Below are 24800 nucleotides of genomic sequence, written 5' to 3'. Positions count from 1 at the left end.
GTTGAGGTATGATTGATAAAATAATGGTATTAGCTTATAAAATGCTATTTTCTATGTCAATGACATCTAAGCATTAACTTACAAGTATGAGACTCTCCAGGTGGTTTGTGTATACAAAATTTCTATTTAGTAAATAAAAATTAGTAAGTTTCTTCCAGAAAAATCTCATTATTATCATCAAGATGATCTGTTTCTTGTACTGAGTGGGGAATGGTGCAGAATTTTATACTCCGAGTAAGTGGCCCACGGATAATAAAAGGCTAAGAGCCAGTAACAGATAAATTGATTATACAGCCATAATGTGGACATATATGGGAATTCCTTGATTATCATCAGAAACTTATACAGAGCAGGATTTTTCATTTAAAAGAAGAGCAGAACCTGATTTAATTAATCACCAGTCCAAAAAGGAGCATTTAGACTGGAATCAGTGAATTTGAGAGCTCCATGAATGTGTTAAATTGAAAGAGAAGAGAAAGAGTCTGGCCCAGCTTACAAGGCTAGTACTGGGTTTGTAATCCTTAAGTCAAACATTTGAGTTTTATTCAAATCTTTTATTGATATTGTGGAGTCAGAGCTCATCCAGACCACACAATATCAAAAGTGTGGAAAAAGAAAGGAACAATTATCGTAAAATGAACAAAGAAGAAAAGCAGCATAAACAGATGCTTTTTGGTGATTTTGCTTAAAAGAAAGACAGAGAATCAGATTAAGTCAATAAAATAAGACCCAGGGGCAAAAATAAAAGTGAGTTTTCTTGGTTTGTTTTCAGAAAACTGACAGCAGTTAAGAAGAAAGCCAAAGATGAAACCAAATACAAAATCACTTATAAAAACTATTTGAAAAATGTAAGTAAAGTAGAAAAAAAATATGGCCTTTATTTCAAGAAAAGGAAGAGCAATGCTTTTTTTTATATTCCATTTTGATTCATATCAAAATGTGAGGTGTTCTCCATGAGATGTTATTAAGCATTAAGAAGACTTAATATAGGAAAAGATGATAGTTTTCAGGCACATCTAAGCTGTTTCTTTTCTTAGTTACTATAGTTCTAGTTTATGATCATGATACATTCATCATTAAAATTTGTTTTTTCTTAATAAGTCTGCCTTTACTTTATAAAGAAATATAACTATCTAGTTTGTGACTTTTGTAGGGGCTACTACAGAAATATTTTTTTTAACAGAGGTAAATAAACTATCTTATCACTTGGCCTAATTTTTAACCATCTTATAACATCTGCGTTCTGTTTTGTTCTGCCTCTTACCTCCCTGCTCCTTCCTGCATCCCCTCATTTTATTTTTTAACACAAGGGCCACAATGAAAAGACAACTGGATTAGGTGTCAAGTGGTCTGAGTTCTACCCTTTAATTTTCTTAGCTGTAAAAATAATATCTAAGATCCCTTCCATTACTAACATTTTTGTAATCTGTATTTGAATTTTATGTGAAAGGTTCAATGTACTCAAGATAAGTATTTCCAAATATGAATCTTTTTTGAAGCTAAAATCTTTGCATCAAATTTTTCATTCTTAAGTTTAAAGTTCCTCTTCATCTAAATTTACCTACATACATACATTCTATGGGAAAAAGTAGCATTCCAGTGTTTTAACAATGTTGAAAAGGATATATTGACACAAAAAATAATTGGAGATTGAACAACTATCAATAAAGGCTAGTTCCACATAAGTAAAGCTATGCCCCCAAATAAGCTGGGATTTTTGTTGTTGTTGTTCCTGTTGTTCAATAAAAAGTATTTCCCTTGCATTCTTCTTTTTTAAAGCTAAGGATATTCAAGCTATTAACAGATTTGGCCTCCTGATTAGTAATCCAGGGTCTTTTATAAGGAAACTATCCTAAAATATAGAGAATCTTTGTTAAAAATTAGTAATGAAATGTGTATGTATTGCTATTATCTACATATCAGCTTCGGTCACAGAATAATTCAGTAAAAATGATTATGAACTCATCACCCACTGACTCATTAAGGAGCCACGATGAACACAAATTACACACACCTGTTGAAATAGAAACATGATGTGGATCCATGGCTGTGGTTCTTGGCTGACGAGAATAAAACTGGATTTGCTGTATAGGCAGTAATGACCCTTCAGGGAGCAGGTGAAGAACAACTTGGCTACACAGCTTCTAACAGAATCTAGAAACAAATACACATAGCATTACACATTAGATTCTTCCCTGAGTTATGCTCTATATTTCAACACACAAACACCTTTAGAAATACATTCTTCTGTTTTAACACTGTTAGCTAATAATTTCAAACAACTGTTTTGTTGGGAGTGGATCCAGTTAATAGAATATAGATTTGAATGTCGATGCTTTAAATAAGTTGTATTTTATCCATCTTTCTCTTGTTTTAATTAACAATACATGAGGAATCTCCAAGCAACTCACATGGGAGAAAAAAACAAAACAAAAAAACCCCTTTCCAATAAAAAGGGAGCTACGGTGTCATTTCCATCTGATCGGGCACCTTGTATTCACAACCTGAGAAGAATAAGCAAGTGGATGGAGGAAACCCAGGCATTTTCTGGGCAGTAGATAGTGTGCCATGAAGCAGGGGCACTGTTCTCTTGGTTGTGCAGTGCCCACACAGAAAGCCTCCAGAATAACTCTGGCCAGAGGTGTAGCTTCCTGTGAACTGGCCTGGTCTGGTTCCAGAAGGTCATTTCATTTTGAAGAGCTTCAGCAGGGAAGCTTCATGAGGTCATCCTTTAGGGACAAGCAAGTGGGAGAGCGTGGAGGTGGTAGCAGAGAAACCGTATGTAGGAGGAATTATTCAATTTTTACAGATGGGCATTATGATTTCTATTTTAAAGATGAGGACACTTAGCCCGTTTGAGGGTCAGCTTAAATGAACCACTCTAACAGTCCTGCTCACCTTGACCTTGGCACGGGACACACAGTTGGTGCTTCTCAGAGAGCATCTGGACAGATGAATGATGCTCAGGGGTCCAGAAAAACTGGATTTGAACTCAGCTGAGCTGATCCCACAGTGGAATGCTTTAGGCACTGCCATACTAGGGCATTTAAAATCTGTAGTCATATTAACAGTTCATCGGGTATTTATTGTTTCAGAATCAATCTGCCATTTTAAATATTTTTAAAATTAATAGGTTCAATATGCCCTACTATTAAAATAGAATGGATTAGAGTCTATTAAAAGTTGATGGGGACCTTAGAAGGTGGCAGAATCAGTCCCTACCTGAGAGAGAGCATTTGGTTCCCTAGAGAATGGTGGGAGGCTTCTCTGTGCACCATCAGGGGTCAGCTGTGAAGGCACAGCAGGCTTTTCAGGAAGCTTTGGAAGAGTTGAGGGAGATGGCCAATGACAGATTTGAGGAGAAAGCATTGGGCAATTTAGAAATATATACTGAAATCTTAATATTAACAGCTTTCTGTGATTCTGAAACATTGGTATGGAAGAGAATTACTTTCCATGAAGCTAATTGTTTTGGAGAAATGAAAAAAAAAAAGTGGGGGTTGAGCATTTGATATCCTTGTATAAAATCAGAAATTATTTCTGCATTCTCTGAGTGAATGGATCATGCGATGTGAAGACTGCTTGAAGGTTCAGTGAAAAACACGGGGAGGCCTGACTGAGAAAAGAAGACCTCAGGATGGAACACAATATCAGCTTACAGTGGCCCTATCTGAAACTGTTTGACAGTGGTAGTTAAGAATATATTTTTGGCACTAATTCTCTGAAAAAAATGAATTTAAATTAATCTATGCTAGAGAAATAGGAAACCAAGTATAACATAAGAGCACACGCACAAAAATGGTATTTGAAATAAATATAATGTATATATAATTATAGGTAGGTAGACAGCAACGTTTCGCTTTAGTAGAAAGTTTCAAAAGGAAACACAGTTCTTTTCTAAGAAACCATGCAGTGGCTTGACAGTTACAAGTTGGACTTTAGGCCTCTGCCATGAAAAAACTATATGGGTCTATTTCCTTCCCCTAAATTCTTACCGTTCATTCATGTTTTCTTTTGAAAATGAACATTGATTAGATTTATTTTCCTCACACTGAGTCTACCAGCTTTCTATCCACAAACCACAGGGCTCCCAGATCACATAAAATGGGCCAAGTGGTAGAGGAGAGCCCTTGAACTTAGAAGCATATACACTGGCTGGAAAAATAAATCAGTTCTGGGATAGAAGGTTTTTGTTAATGCTTTCAGGAAAGCTGACCTGTGTCAATATTTTTCTCCTCCTTATTTTCAGACCTTCTCTGGCTTGGAAAGTTTTCCCAACAACATTGACATTTAGTTGCTAATTTTTCTCTGTCATTTTCTGCCTCTTGTTCATCCAATGGCATTGAATGGCAGGCATGCCGTAAATAGTTGCTGAAGAAATGAATGAACATCAGACACTGTGTGAAGAGCAAGAATAGTGCTGACCCTACTCTCAAGCTTACACTCAAATGGGAAAAAACATCTATAAATGACATCTATAAGCATTGTTTATAAACATCTATACAAAATTGTTTTAAGTCCATGAGATAGTGGAGGCACACACAATTATGACCACTCAGAGACACGAGCAGCTTGTTCTTATTGGGGAGGAGATATCTGAGGTGAGCCATGAAAGATGATGAAGATTTTGAACTTAGAAAAAAAATATGAGGGAGACAAGCATTGTAAGAGTAGGGAGCATCTTGGAAAAAAAAAAAATCACATAGGCATGATGAATGTTTAACACAATTCCAGGTGTAATTTTAGTGTATCTGGGTCAGTAAGGTCTGTTTTACTCATACAATTGATGTCCAAAGGGTTATTTATTTTCCTTGACTTATGTTGAAGAAAGAGTAGGTCATGCTTTGTTAAATATAAATTTTTTTCCATAACCCACCAAATCTGATTGTTACTCCTTTCCTTTTGGTACATTGTGGCTTATTTTTCTAAAAAAAAATCAAAGGATTTGGTTTGGTCATTATAAAGACTGACGTTAATAGACTGTAAGCTGAATACCCAAAATATGTACATTATACACATGGATAAATTTAATGCCATGATACAAAATACAAGAACATTTGGTCTTCCTTTTGAGTTAAAATCTTTAAGAAGCATTTTGGAATTGTTTTTTTTTCCCTCTGCCACTTTTCTCCCACAGTTCATATGACTTTCTTCCTGAACTACATTCCCTAATCATATTAAAATGTGGTTAGTATTTTTAAACAAACTTTTAGAACATTTTTAGATTTACAGAAAACATGAATAAGGTATAGAGAGTTCCCATATACTACACACCCACTTTCCCCTATTCTTAACATCTTAAGTTAGTATGGTACATTTGTTACAGTAATGAACCAGGATTTATACATTATAATGAACTTCAGTCCATAGTTTATTCAGATTTCCTTAGTTTGTACTTAGTATCCTTTTTCTGTTCCAGGAAGCCATTCAAGAGACAACATGACATTTATTCATTACGTATCTTTAGGCTCGTCTTGGCTGTGACAATTTCTCAGACTTTCCCTGTTTTTGATGACCTTGGCAGTTCTGAGGAATATTTTTGTTAGGTACTTTGTGGACTGAGCTTCGGTTGGGATTTGTCTGTTTTTCCCAGGATTAGATTGAGATTTTGAATTTTGGGGAGGAAGACGACAGAGGGAAAGTACCATTTTCATCATATCATACAAAGAGCACATTTGATCAACATGACTTATGACTTACTGATGTTGTCATTAATCACCTGGCAGAGATGGGGTTTACCAGGTTTCTCCCCTGTCAAGTTACTCCCGTCCCCCCCCTTTCCAAACTGTACTCTTTGAAAGAAAGTCACTATGTGTACCCCACACTTAAGAAGTGGGGAGTTAGCTTCACCCTCTTGAGGGCAGAATAGCTACTTCTGCACAGATTTGTCTCTTCCTCCTCCAGATATTTCATTCAAATAATTTAGTCAATTATTCTATCAGTATATACTTATGGATATTTATTTCATACTTCAATACTATTTTATTTTTTGGCTCTCATTTGTCCAGCTTTGGCCAGTAGGAGCTCTTTCAGGTGGCTCCTATGTCCATTTGATGTGCCATCATCACTGTGTGTGGGGGATTTTGTTTTTTAAGTACTTTCTTACTTTCTGGCACTAAAAGATGCTCCAGGCTCATCTTGTATGTTTCCTGCCCTATCTTAGAATCAGCTGTTTCTCCAAGGAGTTCTGGTTCCTTTTATTGGAGAATGGTATTAGACACCAAGATCTGGGTGCAAGGTATGCAAATGGCTACTAGGATGTCATTACTCCTTGGTGATCTCAGCTGGCAGAGCAAGGAAAGTATGGTGTACGCTAACTCCTGTACATATATATACCTAAACTTTTTTATATGTAACCATCTCTATCTATAGTACACTAAACATAAGTTCATACTGATAATTTCACTTCTAATTCTTTACCACGTGGGTAATTTGAGTCTCCTCCCCTTGTTTATCTGTAAAGTCCCACATCAACAGTACGAAGCCTGGCTCCCACTCCGTTAGTAGTTTTATCTCTGTGCACTACAGAAGGCAAAGTTCTGCCTCTCTCTCTCTCTCTCTCTCCTCTTTCTTAAAAATCTGTGTATTTAGTACCTATCATAGTGCTTGGCATAGAGAGGCTTCCCTCAAACAAACAAAAAAATAAGAATGATATTTTATTATACTTTTTTTGATATCTTCTGGAGCAACAAAGAACAGTAGGATATTCCCATGAAAATGAGATATTATTATATAATAATACAATATTAATTTTGCCTCACTTTTAACTAATCACTCCATAAGGTCATATCTAGCATGAGAGATACAGCTATTTACTGATGTGAACGTTCTTCCTTAGGTTAGCCATTTGTATTTCAGCTGTAGTCCAGATGCCAGTAATCTTATGTTATGATCTTGGTAAAAAAAAAAAAAAATTCTTCTGTATTTGTTTCATGGTTGTAAAATGCTTAAAAAAAATCCATTAGAAATCAAGAAAGTATACCAATTAACATTTTGGAAAATCTTTTAAAATTAGAAATAGTATTAAAGTTAAATGACATCATGAAGTTTCAGAAAGGAGTTATACTTTAATAACACTATTTTAGAAGTCTAGTGGAAATTCTAAATCAAGCAAAACCATAATCAGAAATGAAGATAAGACTTTAGTTTATGTGTGTGTGTGAACTGCTTAAAATATTAGAGCAAGCTGATGTGTGGAATAACTAATATTAGTATTTACTATTATACTTATCGCTCTGTTAAGTGTTTTATATAATTATCATTTAATTCATAGTTATCTATTATTATCTCTACTTTCGCTTAAGAGGTTAAAGGGAGAGAGGCTTAAGTTACTTAATCAAGTAAGATTCAGAAGCAGGATTTGGACTCAAATTCATCAAAATGCAAGACCCATGGTTTGTTCACAACGTGGTATTACCTCCTTTAAAGTCATATTGTCTAATGGACTTGAACCTGCCTCCCCAGCTGAGCCATCTATAATTTCTGCAGGGCTGGGATGGACAACCCAAAATAAATTGCCTATATCTTTAACAAGACTGCAAAACTTATCCAGCCCCAGAAACATAAACTAAGGCATTAATTTCTACGCAATTACTATATAGTCAACACAATTCACTAAGCTGGGGGTAGGACAAATCTTTTCATACGTCTAAAGAGCCTTGGAAAAATCTATAAAGAGAAGTTCATTATAGATCTGTGTAAAATGGGAGTAATTGGTTTCTTTTACCTTTAAAGGAGGAAGTAGGAGTGGGTACTGAACCCAGAGGAAATAATCAAAATGACTAGACTCAGAGTTCCGTCGAGCTGGAGAAAGCTGTGGAATTAGGAAAAGGGAGGGTTGTGGTGCTAACTTGAATGCCTTGTGATGCTCTGCTATCAGTTGATAAGTGTGTCTCTTTTTCTAATTATCTTTATTGGATCTGGGAAACACACCATTCTTCTTGGGAGACTAGACACGAATAACTCATTTCACAGGGTAGTCATTTATATATAATCTATGCCATTATATACTTTTTATTTAGAGATAAGTGACTTAAGAATAAAAATAGAATATGGCTTTGATGTTTTTTAATAGCTAGTAGAAATATCAAGAGTTGGCTTTAATTTTTGGAAAAAGAAACAAGTTAGCTCTTGTTTTGCATTATTTACCAAACTTACACTGTGAAAATTCTCTTCCAGCTAAATAAGGGTCAAATAAAAGTATCTGGCTCGTTTCCCAGGTTTTTCAACTGAGCCATTCTTCTCCATATGCAAACTATATTTCTAGAATGATTTATAAAAACTCAAACACAGGACTATTTTACTGAAATTGCTAGATTGAATGTATTCAAACATTGAACATAACTTATTAATAAGCAACAAATTCAAAGAAGGTATTTGATGGACTTGCAGAAAGGAAGCTAATTTTCATTCCCTCCTTACTCTCTACCGAGGTATAGGTTAATACATTACATTGGACACTTATGAAGCATGTCTTGTTATCCCCATTTTATGCAGAAGGAAATCTCAAGTTCAAACTTCCAGTAAGCAAATAAGTTGGAAATTGAATCTAGGTTCCAGAGCCTATTCTTTCGGTACATTATTGAATGGCTCAGAAAATAGAGGTAATAGAAGTACCTCAAAAAGGAAGTGTGGTTCAGTGGAAAAATCTTGGCTGGACTTCATGGGCAGACACTTCTCTTTTCTCTCTGTCCTCTTGCTCCTTATCTATAAAGTGGGGGTGGGCCAAAAGCTGATCTAGAATGGACTTTTAAAAATTTTACATTTTTATTTGCTTATTATCTTTCTCTAGATTGTAAGCTCCATGAAGGTAGAGATTTTTATTGTGGTAAAATTAATATAACATGAAATTTACCATTCTCACCATTTTTAGGTATACAGTTCAATGGCATTAGGTACATTCGCATTGTTGTACAATCATCACCACCATCCATCTGCAGAACTTTTTCATCTTCCCCAACTGAAACTCTGTGCCCATTAAAACTATGACTCTCTAATTTCCTCTCTCCTCCAGCCCAGGGCAACCATCATTCTATTGTCTGTCTATGAATTTGACCACTCTAAATACCTTATGTAAGTGGAATCATACAATATTTATCCTTTTGTGTCTGGCTTATTTCACTCAGCATAATGTCTTTAGGGTTCATTTCTATTACAGGCTTTATCAGAAATTTAGTCCTCTTTAAGACTGAATGCTTCTGCATTGTATATATATACCATATTTTGTTTGTTCATTCATCTGTTGATGAACATTTGGGTCGTTTCCACCTTTGGCGATTATAAATAAGGCTGCTAGAACATGGGTGTACAAATATCTCTTGTAAGCCCTGACTTCAGTTCTTTTGGGTATAGTCCCAGAAGTGGGATTGCCAGAATATATGTTTAATTGATCAATTCTATGTTTAATTTTTTGAGGAACTGTCACACTAGATTGTCCTTTTGAGCTCTGAAAGTCTATGATTTGGTGAGGGGCTATTGAGGCACATGAAGAAATGTGTGATGACTGCCCAAAGCAAGATCGGATGTTTGTCCAGGGCTACCAGGACTTGCTCTTAGCACTCACTACAGGACAGATGGCAATAAGGTCTGTTAGAATAGATTTCCTCCTCCTGCTTGATACTAGCCAGACAGGAACCACAGAAGGCATTTCTTCCATCTTCCATTTAATTTTCCTTTGATGTATTTCAAAGACAATGGATTCAAAATACTGACACAGAATGAATAAATAATACTGTCACTTAACTGAATAAATATCCTAAATCGACAGAAAAAAAGTAGGAGGAAATGAAACTGGTAATTTGTCTGAAGAGATCTTTTCCAAAGTAGGTTAAAAAAACAAAGCACGTTTCTGAGGTCAACCATAGACTATAATTTTGGGGAAAAATGTAGAATAAGCTTATCACTTTAAAATGCTTTTGATTTTGCCTGAAAAAAAAGGAAGAAAATATCACAAACCAATGTGGACTACTTACCAAGCTTTAATTCCATATGATTTGCAAAATATATTTTTGTCTTAGACTAATGTTGTACTCTCTGTCAGATTAGAAGTTTTGAACAGAATAACAATTATGTCTTAACTTTGGTGTAGGAAATAAAAGGAAAGATATTCCAAGGCAAAACCAAAATTTGATTCTCAAAAGCAAAGATGAATTTCTAAAATGACTGTTTGAAACGATATCAAATAGTTCTTAAAGAGCAGACATTGCTTTAATCATCTTGATATTTCCAGGGCCTGGTTCTGTAGTGGTTTCCCAGAAAGACGTGTTTCCCCCAAAATAAGACCTAGCCTGACAATCAGCTCTAATGTGTCTTTTGGAGCAAAAATTAATATAAGACCTGGTATTATATTATATTATAAATATTATATTATATTATATTATATTATATTATATTATATTATATTATATTATATTATTATTATATTATATTATATTGTATTGTATTATATTATATTATATTATACTGGGTCTTATAGTAAAATATATTTTATTTTTATTTAATGTAGTAAAATATAATATAATATAATATAATATAAACTGGGTCTTATACCAATTTTTGCTCCAAAAGATGCATCAGAGGTGATTGCTCAGTGAGGTCTTATTTTCGGGGAAACACTGTGTTGCTTTGACTGAGGTCCATTATAGTAACCATGCTCATCTTGCCCTTGGTTTTGAGGGCTGCCATTTGGTCGCTCACTCAGGATCCATTTATTCCTCTTGCATTTTGGTTTTCCAATCTAATAACACGGTGTGAGTTATTGAACTGATGTGTGCTTAAGGAAAATCTACCAAATTTCTCATTTGATGAAGAAACTAGAGCAGGAAGGTGATGCGAAAGAAAACTTTGTCTTGTTTTCACTAAGCACTCTTAATGACATTATTGGTTGAGAAATACATGATCCCTTCTCACAGCTGGTTGGCCACCAGCCATATCACAGGCACATGTATGCAACATCCCCACCCAGGGCAAAAGCACTATCCTCGTTTTCCCACTCCTGGCAAAAGTTCCAGCCAGTTGTCAAACGAGCATGACAAATACTTTTGTTTTGGGTCATCAGAAAAATGACTGCTTTATTAATACAAATAAAATTCAGAGAGGCAAAGGGAAGTTTGGTAATTGTATATTCAGAAATGTACAAACCATAGATGTACAATGTCTTATTCTTTGGCTGTGATTTTGGGAAAAACATTCAAAATTATGTATTTGTATATAAACACATATATTTCTATAAGTCTTGGGAGAAATGTCTATAGCTCAACCATCAACAGTGATTATTCTGGATTGAGAAGTGAGATGAATTATGGGGAGCACACACTCTTTATTCCAAATACTTCTGTGTGATTGTAATTCTCTCCTTATGGGTTTATATTCACGTGTTACCTGTATTCTTTAAAAAGAAAAAATCATATACAATGACAAAGTTGCTATTGTTTAAATCAGATCATTTACATAATGTTTCTCACGAACTTACCATGCAATGGGGCTATTATTTGTAGTTTTAAATATATTTTTCTCTTTTGCCTTCCTGAGTTCACAACCTTTGCCCTCATCTAATTGAGTCTCTACCTACCTGGCAGCTGGGTGGACACAGGAGTGGGGGTAAGGTGGACATTTATCAGTTTTAGGAATACAGAGAGAAAGACCAAGGTAAGACAGAATTGAACTGCCCAAGTTGGATTATGCAGCATGACAATAGCCTTGCAAGCAAAGCTTTTGTTTTGAGGAAGGATATTCTCAATTTCTTTATCTCTCTTTAGTCTATCAATACCCGAGCATGGATGATTCACATTATCGATCTGTGGTGTGGAGGGGACAGCAGCCATGTCAGGTCTGAAGTTTGTAGGGAGAAGGATGCAACACCAAGAAGTAAAAGAGAAGACTTTACAGTTCTGGCCGGGGTGATTGTGGAGAGGAGAGAGACACGTGTGAAGCCATTAGAAGTGGGTCCTGACTTCCCCATCTTTGGACTTCAGCCTGGGAAAGGGGGGTTGTATTAGGTAAGTTATGATAACACTGAGGGCAACGGTGATCCTTAGGAAGGTGATCCTTAGGAAGGAGATCCACGCCCAGGGGGCTCCCAGCACCAGCACAGGTCAATCAATTTAATTAAAAGCTCAGATCACAGAGCCAGGCCCCAGAGATGTGAGGTTCAGCTCTCCTGGGTCACCCTGGCCTCTGTTATGGAGAGGAGACGAGAGGAGGAAGAAGAAACTGAAGTTCTGGCTGGACAGCTTTTCAGAGAAATTGCCATGGGGGTGGGAGGAGATCTGTATAGTGGACTGCAGAGAGCACAGTCCAAGCCAGGCCTTAGAGGGGGACACAGCACCAGTGGATGTTGAGGTGATGTCAGATTGGCAAGGTGCAGGTTAGCCTGCCCACGTGCACAGTATATGGATGATAAGCTACACCATCCAGGACTTCACCTGTGTGTGCCAGCTAGGAGAGGGTGATCAGACAAAGGACATTATCCTTTAGGCAAGTGGACACTTCACTCCCTTCTCCCCACCCCCAGGCACGATGCTTTTGCACCACCACAAGAAAACGGAACCCACTGCCTCATGTCCCCAGATGCCATTTTAGGAAGATAAGCATGGAAGAAAGTAAGAGAAAGAACGTTTTCATCCAAATGAGAAATTTTTTCCTAAATGTACTATTCAAATGATCAGATGGAATTAAATGAAGGAGGAACTCAGTTAATTTCCTTCCTCACTAATCTGTAGTTACTCATGATGAGTTCTAGATAAAATGATGGTACGTTTTCTCTGCACATCTGTAATGCGAAATTTTGTAGTCTTACAATAAGTAAAAATTAATGATAGAGAATAAGACTGGAGAATAAGGAGACTCAGGTGGAAAAAGAAATCTTGTCCTAATAAAAAGTCAGAGTCTCACTAAGAGTCACACAGCAAAAGATGTGGAGTCGGCTGAGTAAGCGTATCGGATATTTTGCACATGAGGGCTGAAGTCTAATCACACACTGGAACATAATGTCTCTTAGTGTATATACGAGTGTATATTTCTTATGTGAAAACTACTAAGAAATTGAATCAGCTTATTGCTTTAAGTTGCAATTAAAGAACAGAGTGAGACTTGTCCATTAATTTTCACGTGATGGAGAATTTTGGATGCTGCCCTGATAAGGGCTGAAAAGCCAAAAGCCCCTCCCCTCGGAAGCCATTCGAGGACCATTGCTCTGACCCCTCACCCAAAGTCTGGTCTTGCTCCAAGGTGGTGGATAAGAGCCCAGACTCTGGAGCTAGACTCTCCTACTCACTAGCTTTATGTCCTCAGGCAAGTTACAAAACCTCTCTGCAACTTAATTGGGAATAATAATAACGGCATCTATTTCTAAAGGTTATTTAGAGTCTCCAACCATCCTGGGACTGAGGTGGCTCCTGGGACTTGAGACTTCCAGTGCTAAAACTGAGAAAGTTCTGGACAAACCAAGAACATTTGTTACCCTGGTTAACTTGAGAATAAAATGTGTTAATTCATTTGAGCTTCTCTGACAGAAGTGTGCTTGGCATGGAATACATGCTTAGTAATGTCTGTTGTCATTCTCATCATTAGTATTACAGCTGCTGCTATTGTATATGGAAAAAGAAATGATCCCTCAGCCAGGTGGAAGCGTTTGAATGCTGTTTTGATTAGAGAGAAGGGGCTACATCATGGCCCTTGGAATCTCTAGCTCTCTTAGTGTCCTTAACACTTTCACCTAATTGCTTATTTTAAAAAGAACTTAATACAGAACTGATACTGAAGTACAGGATGAAGTAGAATTCTGTACAATGGAAATGCATTTCTCTGGGGATATAACAGAAGAAGATCTAGCAAGAAAGAAGATCTAGTAACAGTGCTTGAAGCCATCCCCTTGGTTTCCCTGAAATCCTCCAACATTTTCGTATGTCTGTCAGGAACAAGTTGAGACTTTCGATGCTAATGCTGTTTTGAGAGTTAGAAGCCCAGAAATGTGGCAAGAACACCACAAGGAAGCTCTAGGGAAAGCTTGATAGTCTGCTGTAGTCAAAGCATCATAAGTGAGAAGGAGATTTTCTTTCAGCAGAATAAGGGAAAAATAGCTAACATTAATTGATTAGTTTTTATATGTTGGGCACTGTTCTAAGAGCTTTATGTGTATACTGCCTCTTAATGATCACAACAATCCTGTAATATAGATACTTCTAGATTAGAAGAAGAAGCTAAGGCTCAAAGATGTCATGTAATTTAGATTAAACAGCAATAAATAAAAGTTGAAGTTAAAGAGGAATTTAATTTATACCCAGGTATTTTTAATTATGTAAATCCTATTATGAATTGTGTATCACTTTCATTTGGACAGTATTTGGGGTATTTGGGGATTTGTGGATAGTTTGCTTTGGCTTTGATTGCAGCTTTGATCTTTAGTACAACTGGATGAGTTATGTGCTCATTCCCATTCATACTCAAACCTCCCTTGAGGGAAGCCCGTGATTGATCCATGAAATCCCAACTCAAGGTACTGCTGTTCCTCAGTGGGAACCACCTGAGCTGGAAGCAGAGCAATCAGGGAAATAAGTCAAGGAAATAAATTGCCTCTGTCAAGTGAGCTTTGGAAACTAGAAAGTCTATAGTAGAAGCAAATGTCAGAATGACAAAATTATCGTTTTCTATAAATTCTGTTATACATGATAGAAGTCAATATGTCTTTGAGAGCCTTAGTTTTGTCCATTGCTCCTTTCAAGTTGTGTTCAAGTGTAACCTGCTTCATTCTTAGGTAATCTAAAATCCAGCGGTGATGTGATGGCCGTAATCATCGTGGTTCACATTAAAGAGAGTCAACTACTTTCATTCTTTCTGGTTAATTATTTCTATCTTCATTTTTCTTATTGCTACCCAGAGACAAAGTTATATCATAAAATAGAGTAGCAATGTTATTCAGCTTTCAGAAACTCAACCTTCTAGTTGTAAATTTGAAATAGCTGGTTATATATTTTGTCCCACAGAGGAAGAGAGAAAGATCTGTTTATTTCCCAGTGGTCCATCTAGTAGGATGAACTTTGGGGTGAGAAGACAATCAACATTCATTCTATAGAGGCTGCAGGAGGGGCCTGCTGCCCCCAGAAACTCTGGCATCTCAAATATTTGACTTGTGTGGGAAATTTGATGGCAGGTGCCAGTTAAAAATCATAAAGTCCCAGAGTTGAAAGGGACTTTGAGTGGTAAGCTCTCCTTATAAGGCAGGATTGCAATGGAACCAGCTCAGAAAGCTATTCTTTTCTTTAAAATCTTGGGATTCAAATATACTTAAAAGCATGGTGAAGCTCACAATTCAAATATCCCCATGTATTTAGATGATAATGACTTCATTTTAAAATTAAACAAAATATGAGGAGATCCAAGATGGCAGATTAGATAAACACTGTATGTGCTTCCTACCGTGAACACATTAAAACTACAACTAAATTACAGAACAATCAACCTGGAGAACCATCTGAAGTGTGGCTGAACAGATGTTTTATAACTAAGGATATAAAGAAGCCATGTCGAGACTGGTAGGAGGGGTGGAGACAGGAAACAGGCTGGCCTCAAACTTCCATGTGGCAGTTAAGAATGATCACAACAATCCTATAATATACATACTCCCCCAACCCAGGAGACATTTTCTCATGAGGAGACAGCCCCGCCCACATTGTACTTTCTTTGAGAACTACTGGAGTATGGGAGTGTTTGAGCCCCAGGCAGGAGGTGACTGGCCTCAGTGTGCTCTGAGACTTGCTGAGTAGATTTAGGCTCAGCACTGGCACCAAACCAGAGTCTACGTTAACTTGGTGACCAAAACTCTTCCCCCTCTAGTGACTCCCTGAGTCTCTGCCAAATCCAACTTGCGTACCACATGAGGCTTTATCAGTGGCTGAACCATAAGAGAGCTGACAGGTGGCAGCAGGCACAGGGGTGTCCTGGCTTTTGGCAGAGGTACCCCAGGCCTGGTATTGGTGGCAGCCATCCTTAGTTAGCAGTGTGGCCTCTCCTATGTGTTTCTAGGTTTATGAGAGACAACAAACAAGTGTAGATCACTTTGTAGCTCTTACCAGGTAGTCCCTAGCTGGGCACAGGCAGTGGGTGACCTGGGTCTGCACTGGAACCCCTCACAAGAGGCCCCAGAACTAACATACTTGGAGATTTGCTTCAGATTATAGCACAGCACCTCTCAGTTAGTCCCACAAGCGTCATACACAAAGGGAAGTCTTAACAGGCACCAGAGCCCACTGGGGCTAATCCCACTCAGTGGGGTAAGACCCCCGCACAGCAGCCTGTAAGCTGTAGACATTGCCAAACACCACAGTCAATCAGCCTGAGGGCCAATCCCACCTACTAACATGCCAATAGCAATTAAGGTTCAACTGTAACAGGAGGGCACAAAAAACCCATACAAGGGACACTCCTGGAACACTCAGAACAAGTGACCAAGAGATAGTGTCAGGGCCCCAAAGGGCACCTACTACATAAGGCCACCTGGCCAAGACTGGGAGACATAGCAGATCTACCTGATACATAGAAACAAACACAGAGGGACAGCCAAAATGAAGAAACAAAGAAATACATCCCAAATGAAAGAACAGGAGAAAACTCCAGAAAAAGAAGTAAGTGAAACAGAGGCAAGCAACATGCAAGAGACAGATTTCAAAACAAAGTTTACAAGGATGCTCAAGGAACTTAGTGAGAACTTTAACACAGAAATAGCAAGCATTAAAAAGAACATAAAAAACATAAAAAAGAAGCACTCCGAAGTGAAGAATACAGTAACTGAAATGAAGAATGCACTAGAAGGAATCACCAGCAGACTAGATTAAGCAGACGATCAAATCAGCAGTTTGTAAGACAAGGTAGCAGAAAACACCAAACTGGAACAGAAAAAAGAACAGTAATAAAGAAAAAAATGAGGATAGTTTAAGAAACCTCTGGCACAGCATCAAGCATAACAGTATTCGCATCACAGGGGTTCCAGAGGAGAAGAGAGAAAGCAAGAGATTGAGAACTTATTTGAAGAAATAATGACTAAAAACTTTCCTAACCTGGTGAAGGAAATAGACAATACAAGTCCAGGAAGCATAGAGAATGCCAAATAAGATGAGCCCAGACAGCCCACACCAACACACATTATAATTAAAATGGCAAAGGTTAAAGACAAAGAGATAATCTTAAAAGCAGCAAGAGAAAGACAACAAGTAACTTACAAGGGAGCCCCCATAAGACTGTCAGCTGATTTCTCAACAGAAACTTTGGAGGCCAGAAGTAATTGGCACAAAATAATCAATGTGATGCAAAGCAAGGACCTACAACCAAGGATACTCTACCCAGAAAGACTATCATTGAAAATTGAAGGACAGATAAAGAGCTCCCAGACAAGAAAAAGTTAAAAAAGTTCATCACCACCAAACCAGCATAACAAAGAATGATAAAGGGACTTTTTTAAGATGGAAAATAATAAAGATCAAAATTATGAATAACAAAATGGCAATAGCTACATATCTGTCAACAATTACTTGCAGTTTGTAAATGGATTAAATACTCCAATCAAAAAACATAGGAGGGCCGAATGGATAAAAAAACAAAACCCTTACATAGGCTGTCTACAAGAGACTCACTTCAGATTGAAAGACACACACACGCTGAAAGTCAAGGGATGGAAAAAGTTATTTCATAAAAATGGAAATAAACAAAAAAAAGCTGAGGTAGCAATACTTATACCAGACAAAATAGACTTTAAAACAAAGGCTATAAGAAGAGACAAAAAAGGACCCAGTAATCCCAATTCTGGGTATTTTATTTGAAGAAACCCAAAACACTCTATTGAGGGGACCTGTGCATCCATATGTTCATTGCAGCATTGTTTACAATGGCCAAGATGTGGAGGCAGACTGGGTGTGTGTCAAAGGATGGATAAAAAGGAGGTGGTACATATAGAAGTATACAATGGAATATTGTTCGGCCATGGAAGGGAATGGGTTCTTGCCATCTGTGGTGGCATGTATGGACCTGCAAGATAGTGTGCTGAGTGGAGGTGTCAGACAGAGAAAGATAGATGCAGTGTGGTTTTGCTTTAAAGAACAAAATGAACAAACAGAAAAAAGAAACAGAAACAAACTCATAGATACAGAGAACATATTGATGGTTGCCAAATTTGGGGGGTGGGGAGGTTGGTGGGGTGAAAAAGGGGAAGGGATTAAGTACAAATTGATTGTTACAGAGTAGTCATGGGGATGTAGGGTACAGCATAAGGAATATAGTCAATGATATGGTAATAACTATGTATAGTGCCAGGTGGGTACTAGACAAGTAAGGGGGATCACTTCTTAAATTATATAAATGTCTAACCACTATGCTGTACACCTGAAATTAATATAAAATAACATTGAATGTCAGCTGTAATTGAAAAATTTAAAAAAGGGGGAAAAGGTGAAGGGGAATAAAAGGTCCAAATTTCCAGGTAAAAAAGAAATGTCATGGGGATATAATTTACAGCATGGGAATATAGTCAATAATATCGTGATAGCATTATACTGTGTCAGGTGGTTGCTGGACTTATGGCGATCACTTCTTTAAGCATATAAATGTTGAATAACTATGATGTATCCTTGAACCTAATATATAGGTTGGTGCAAGAGTAATTGCGGTTTTTGCAATTATTTTTAACCTTTTAAACTGCAATTATTTTTGTACCAACCTAATATCAATGGATATTAGCTATATCTTTAATAAAAATCTTAAAAAACAAACAATTTCCAGGGGGGAAAATTAAATGTTTCTACATTGACAAGGTCTCTATTGTCAATTTTTCTGCTTCACTGAAAGCCCTCTCTCTCTCTCTCTCTCTCTCTCTCTCTCTCTCTCTTAATTAAAGTTTATTGGGGTGACAATGGTTAGTAACGTTACATAGGTTTCAAGTGTACAATTCTGTAATACATCATCTATATATCACATTGTGTGCTCACCACCCAGAGTCAGTTCTCCTTCCATCACCATATATTTGATCCCATTTAAGCCCTCTCTTCTGAAGGGACATCTGAGAATCAGAAAGTCAAGATGGGAGGCGTTTATAACTCAGAGCCTGCCTGAAAATGAGGGAGATATTTAAAACCTGTCCATATACTGTGATAGCATCTTGCTCAAAGGAAATCTTTTAGCAGAAAACCATCGGCTGGTGCCCCCAGGAGAGAACCCACTCGTATTCATAAATTCACAATAATCTGAGGAATCAGATTCCTGGTATAAGTATGGCTACCTCACAGTATCTGCATTGTTCTGTAGGAAAAACTGTAAGAAAGCACTTCGTTATTACTGAATCCTGGGCTGGTCTCCTTGACTGAAAGAAGTGGCAGGAAAAGAGCAGGTGAGATAAATGTTGAGGAGTCTCTCCCAGGATTTGGATGGCAAAAAGGCAAGAAGTAGCTATAGTCCTAGGTTTCCCTAAGTGTTTACAAGGAACCTGAAATGGCCATGGGCTCCAAGTACAAATACCACAGAACCTGCCCTTTGACTGAGCCACTTCCAGAACTAAATGAGGCAGGCCTAGGGGTTAACCAGGAGCTCTGTCACCACTAATGTTACTGGGCTGCAGATAGTCTAGGTTGGGATGGACAGAGATGGGGATACAGGAAGAGTAAGCCATGGGTCCTCACTTTCTCCCCACCTGTGGGACCCACTCCATTGCTTCATTGGAATGGAAGCTGGCTCTGAATCCTGCCTAGCTGCTGCCAGAGCCCTCCCACCAGAGGTTGGCCCTGTTTGTGGATCTCCCTGTGTCCACTTGAATGGACTATGCTGGAAACATGCTCCTGGCATTCATTTGCTGCTGAGAAGTGCATCAGTCCCAGAACTCTCATTGCCCTGTAAACGTCATCCTTTTAGATATGACTTTAGGCCTCGTCTACATGGCCACTACTTACAGCCACACAAGTTTTCCACTGCATGAGTCCAGCGGGTGTCATTCCCATAGATCACTGCGTAAATGGTGCCCTCTGGCGTAACCAAAGCAGAGGCCTTGCCCATTCAATGCAAGTGAGCCACACTCTTTGGACAGTGTGGTTTGGGATTGTATGGAGATCCCTGAAGGAGGCTGATACTCTATTCTAGTTAGCTTTTTTCTCATCCATGACTTACCCCCATTCTCTGTGCTTATGTTATTCTTTACTTCTCTCAACCTCCTGCATGCCTCGTGGCCAAGCCCTTGTTTTATGACTCAACCAAATCTCATGTAGCTAACTAGGTCTAGCCCCAGGAACGAAAGACAGGAAGGGAGAGATACATTTGAGAAATTGCATGGAATTCTTGTTCCAACAGAAGGAGACTGTAGAGAGCCACAGGATACCGCTAACCACACAACAGCCTTATAGAGCATAACGAATTTGCACCAAAAGGGAACTGTACTTCTTGTGGTTCTTTCACGGCTTGTGTATATACAACACTAATTAGGCAACTAAATAATAAAGGCAATGGAAATATGCTTGTACTATGCAGATTTAAATAAAAATAGCCTGTTCTTTAAGAACGGAAACTTCATCAACATTGTTTGAAGAATCTGAGAACATGCTTCCATAAGCACATCAGCTTTATGATCACAGGATAAAGTTGGTTCAACCTGTAGCACAGCAGCTAACAGTAAAAATTCTGCTGCTGGATAACCGAGCATCAAATCTCAGATCTACCATCTGTCTGCCAATTACGTAATTTGGAGCAAATGTTTTTCTATACTTCAGTTTCTGCATTTGTAATTTAGGAATAATAATATTTTACTCAGGGTAGAATAAAGCATTTAAAGTGACACTAGCACATAGTACTTGCTGCTACTAGTAGTACAGAAGGGTTAACCCAGAACCATGCTTACAATTATGCTTATACTGTTTATTCATGGAGGACCTGCTGCTTTTTAAGTATGGAGTTTGTCACAGGATGTCTGGTCATACACAACATAAAATTTACAATTGCAACCATTTTTTAAGAGTACATTCAGTGGCATTAAGTACATTTATGATGTTGGGCAACGATCATCTCTATCTAGTTTCAGAACTTTTTCATTACTCCAAATGGAAACCCAGTACCCATTAAGCAGTTACATTCTCCTGCCCCCAGCCCCTGACAACCACAAATATGCATTTTGTTTCTGTGGATTTGCCTATTTTGGATATTTCATATAAATGAAGTCAGATAAAATGAGGTCTTTTGTGCCTGGCTTCTTTCATTTAGCATAATATTTTCAAGGTTTATCCATGTTGTAGCATGTATCGGGCATGTATTCCTTTTGATGGCTGAATAATAGTTCATTGTTGGACACGCTACATTTTGTTTATCCATTCATTCATTGATGGACATTTGGGTTGTCTCTCTACCTTTCGTTTGTTGAGAATAGAGCTGCTATGAATATTTATGTGCATATCATTGTTTGAACACTTGTTTTCAATTCTTTTGGGTATATACCCAAGAATGGAATTGCTGGGCCATAAGGTAATCCTATGTTTAACTTGTTGAGAAATGGTCATGTATATTTTAACAATTATTTCCTTGTCCTTATAATGTCCAAATTTAAATATAAAATCATCATAGTAATTGTGAAGGAGATGTACCTGAATAGTGACATCTGTAGTCACTTTCCTGGTCCCCTGATTGCACAGACAGATGAGTAGCAACCTTTACAAATTGTACTCAAATAAGGATCATTTCTGATAGAGTGACTAACTGCTTATAATTACAGAAAAGGGTTATTGTAAGTAACATTGTTCATATTTTTGTGTTAACTTCAGTGTCATTTCTAGTATTTTCAGGAATTTACCCAATACTCCCCCCCAAATGAGAATAATGAAGACATAAATTATGAAACTAATTTAAAATTGAACTTATTTTTAAATTTTACTACTGGTACTTTTATTACTTCTCCAGTGAACTTTTGGTTACCACTAGAAAGAATGCACCCTCCAATAGCGATGAGGAATTTGACTCAGCCCTACGAAGAGGAACCTGAGCACTTCATTCATCAATAAACCTCCAGGGTAAGTTCATTTGGAAAAAGTCAGCTTTTTCCTACCATGTACTCTTGATGCCTGACAAACACAAGTTAGATGTCCAAACAGTAAGAATACAAAGACATCTATCAATATGATCAGAAATAAAAATGGAATCTTTTTATAGGAGCTAGCACAATTTGCAGACACAAAAGTAATTTTAGAATTTATATGAATTTTAAATCAAATACACACATACCTATATGTATATATACTAGGGGTGCTACAAAAATGTACACACATTTTAAGAGATGTTATCGATGCTCAAGCAGTAGTTCACCGTAACCAGAAGTGTCTGGATGCTGATGGTAACCACTTTGAGCACCTCTTGTAATTGCAGAAGTCAAACGTGACTTGTATTCATCTTTTCTTATTGGCATACGTTGAGTATTACAATTAATAATTTTTTTCTTTCTTAAAATGTGTATACATTTTTTTGGCACCCTCTGTACATATATTTTTTCATGATGCTAACAGAGTTGATTTCTGGCAATGATACAGAGTCACTTTGTGATCACACTGAGTTGGTGGAACCCCATGTGTTATAAATAAACATTTGGCTCTACCATTAAATAAACATTTGGCTCTACCATGTAGAGATTTACCAAAAGTTGTGCAGAGGCAAACAAGGCAGGCAAAGAAAGCAGTCAAGCCGTGATCCCCTGCAGGTACCATTCCATGTGCTACCAATTACTTTAAAATTCTGCAAAATGTATAACAACAACCAGATTTAGGGCACAGAAAACGTTTGGAAATTTTATTATTAAACTCCACTAAAATGGGTCTGCTTACATTTTTTCCCCTAAGGAAAGAAGGATGGGTCTAAGATCTTCTACATGTGAACCATCTATCTCATTGCTCTCTTCAGTTGTCTGTTCTGAACAAAGACCTTCTGGCCTAGCCACCAGCCAACAGCCTCAAGAAAACACTCTGGGGAGAGGGATATGTATTTACCAAGAGGTTCAATTATGTCAGATAGGTTGGTGCAAGATATACGAGACCTCCACATGGTATATATCAACTGTTTCCAACTCTCTCAAGCTCTTGCAAGAAAGTGGCTTTAGCAACTCCTACCCAAGCCTGGCTTTCCTAGGATATCCACTAGAGATCTATTCCAAGCTGATTTCATAATCATGCATCTGACATGGAAAACTAGAGAGCATCTTGTTTCATTCACTACTGCTAAATGAGGTTTCACTGAATAGAAAGCAACTAATTTTGTGCACCCAGTTCTGAGGACATACCATGAAGTTGGAAGCTAATTTTAGAGTGTAATTCTAGTCTTAAGGGAAACTCAACACTGCAGACTACAAGTATGACTGAAAGCCTCTGAGGAGGATATTTTCATATGAACTGTTTCATATGTACTCTTAGAGCATAGATTCTGAAAGATGTTACAGATTACTTTTCATTGATGAAGTTGCTGTAACAATATGGGTAGCTGTGAAGGTTGATTTCATTTGTTATCCTGCACCATGGAAACATCGAATACCATCATCATCAACAAATATTTTGGGGATTTATCAAGTATGGGACATTGGGCTGGGTACTGAAACTATAAAAAGACTCATTGAGAGTTTTAGAATTTAAAAAGAGATAGTAGGAATATATGAATATAAAAATAGCAATCCAAGGTAAAGTGCAAGATCAGTAGTGACTGAAATCCCTGAAGATGTAAGACTTGATCTAGATTTGATGAATGGCGGGTCCAGATAAATGGAGTAGAAGGCACCTAGAGGAGCAACAGCTGGGTCAAAACACGGATGGGGGATGAAAATGATACATTCATAAAGAAAGTGTGGGATAGACAGGTAGCGACAAGGCCATGATTCCAGGGTTGAGTTCTGACTCACTCTGCTACCTATTGGCTATGTTACCTTGGACAGGCTATTTGATTTTCTGAATTTTTCTCGTCTGTAAAACGAAGACAATGATAACTAGGCTGCTGACTTCTCATCAGGATTATACAAAATAATTTATTCAGTTATTCTTTTATTCATCAAATATGCAGTAAGCACCATAATGATTCTTCGTAAAGTTAGCTATTCCTACAAGTAATAAGTTGACCCATTTAGAAACAGCAAGTCCATGTGGGAAATTACTGGAGTCTAAAACTAGAGGGATAAGTCACATCCAGATACAGTCAGCATCAATTTACAGCCTCTTAATATCAAAACTGATACAAAGGCAAACCAACAGCGGCAACCAAATGGTGGTCTATTTCTATTATTTATAATACATACATTTCTTTGTTCAATAATTTACAAGGAATTCCCTCTTTTCTTGTTTGTTTGTTTTTAAAGGGTAATGCAAAAAGGTAATCAAAATAAAATCTATAAAAATAAAATCCAAAAATATCCAGACATACAAAGATTAAACTGGGCCAGTAGAGCTCCTTTTAAAGGTCTGCTTCTTCAAAGCAGTGGGAAGAAAAAAAAAGGAAAAAAAGAACAAAATATTACTGAAAGGATTTAATATAATATAGACATAGACTCATAGGAATTTTCAAAAGCTTTCATTCAACATGGGTTTACTGGGTTCCTGCAGTATAGACATTGGGTACGCAGTAGTAAATAAAAGATGTGTTACCTATTTTGTTTAGCGAGGGAGACAAACAATAAAGAATAATACACAAAAATGAAGATGTGATAAGTGCTATGAAGGAGAAAACAGGAAAATGCCCCCCACCCCAGAACAATACGGGAACAGCTAATGTAGATTGGGGTTGGTCAGAGAGGGCTGCTGCTTTCAGGAAGCGATGTTTGT

At 37.4% G+C, this 24800-nt stretch overlaps 1 protein-coding gene across 4 annotated transcripts in view; it reads right to left on the bottom strand.

The window, feature by feature from the left end:
- The window catches only part of VEPH1 (ventricular zone expressed PH domain containing 1), a 203339-nt gene that overhangs the window by 48169 nt on the left and 130370 nt on the right, over positions 1-24800 (bottom strand). For all 4 annotated transcript variants that reach the window (XM_033092130.1, XM_033092103.1, XM_033092111.1 and 1 more), the window contains one exon: positions 2015-2154. In XM_033092130.1, coding sequence (XP_032948021.1) covers positions 2015-2154 — 140 coding nt within the window. The remainder of the gene's footprint in view (positions 1-2014; positions 2155-24800) is intronic.

The sequence above is a fragment of the Rhinolophus ferrumequinum genome, chromosome 2, assembly GCF_004115265.2.
Source record: "Rhinolophus ferrumequinum isolate MPI-CBG mRhiFer1 chromosome 2, mRhiFer1_v1.p, whole genome shotgun sequence".
Classification (NCBI taxonomy): Eukaryota; Metazoa; Chordata; class Mammalia; order Chiroptera; family Rhinolophidae; genus Rhinolophus; species Rhinolophus ferrumequinum.
The sequence above is the reverse complement of the archived record's forward strand: the minus strand, read 5'-3'. Positions and strand labels throughout refer to the sequence as shown.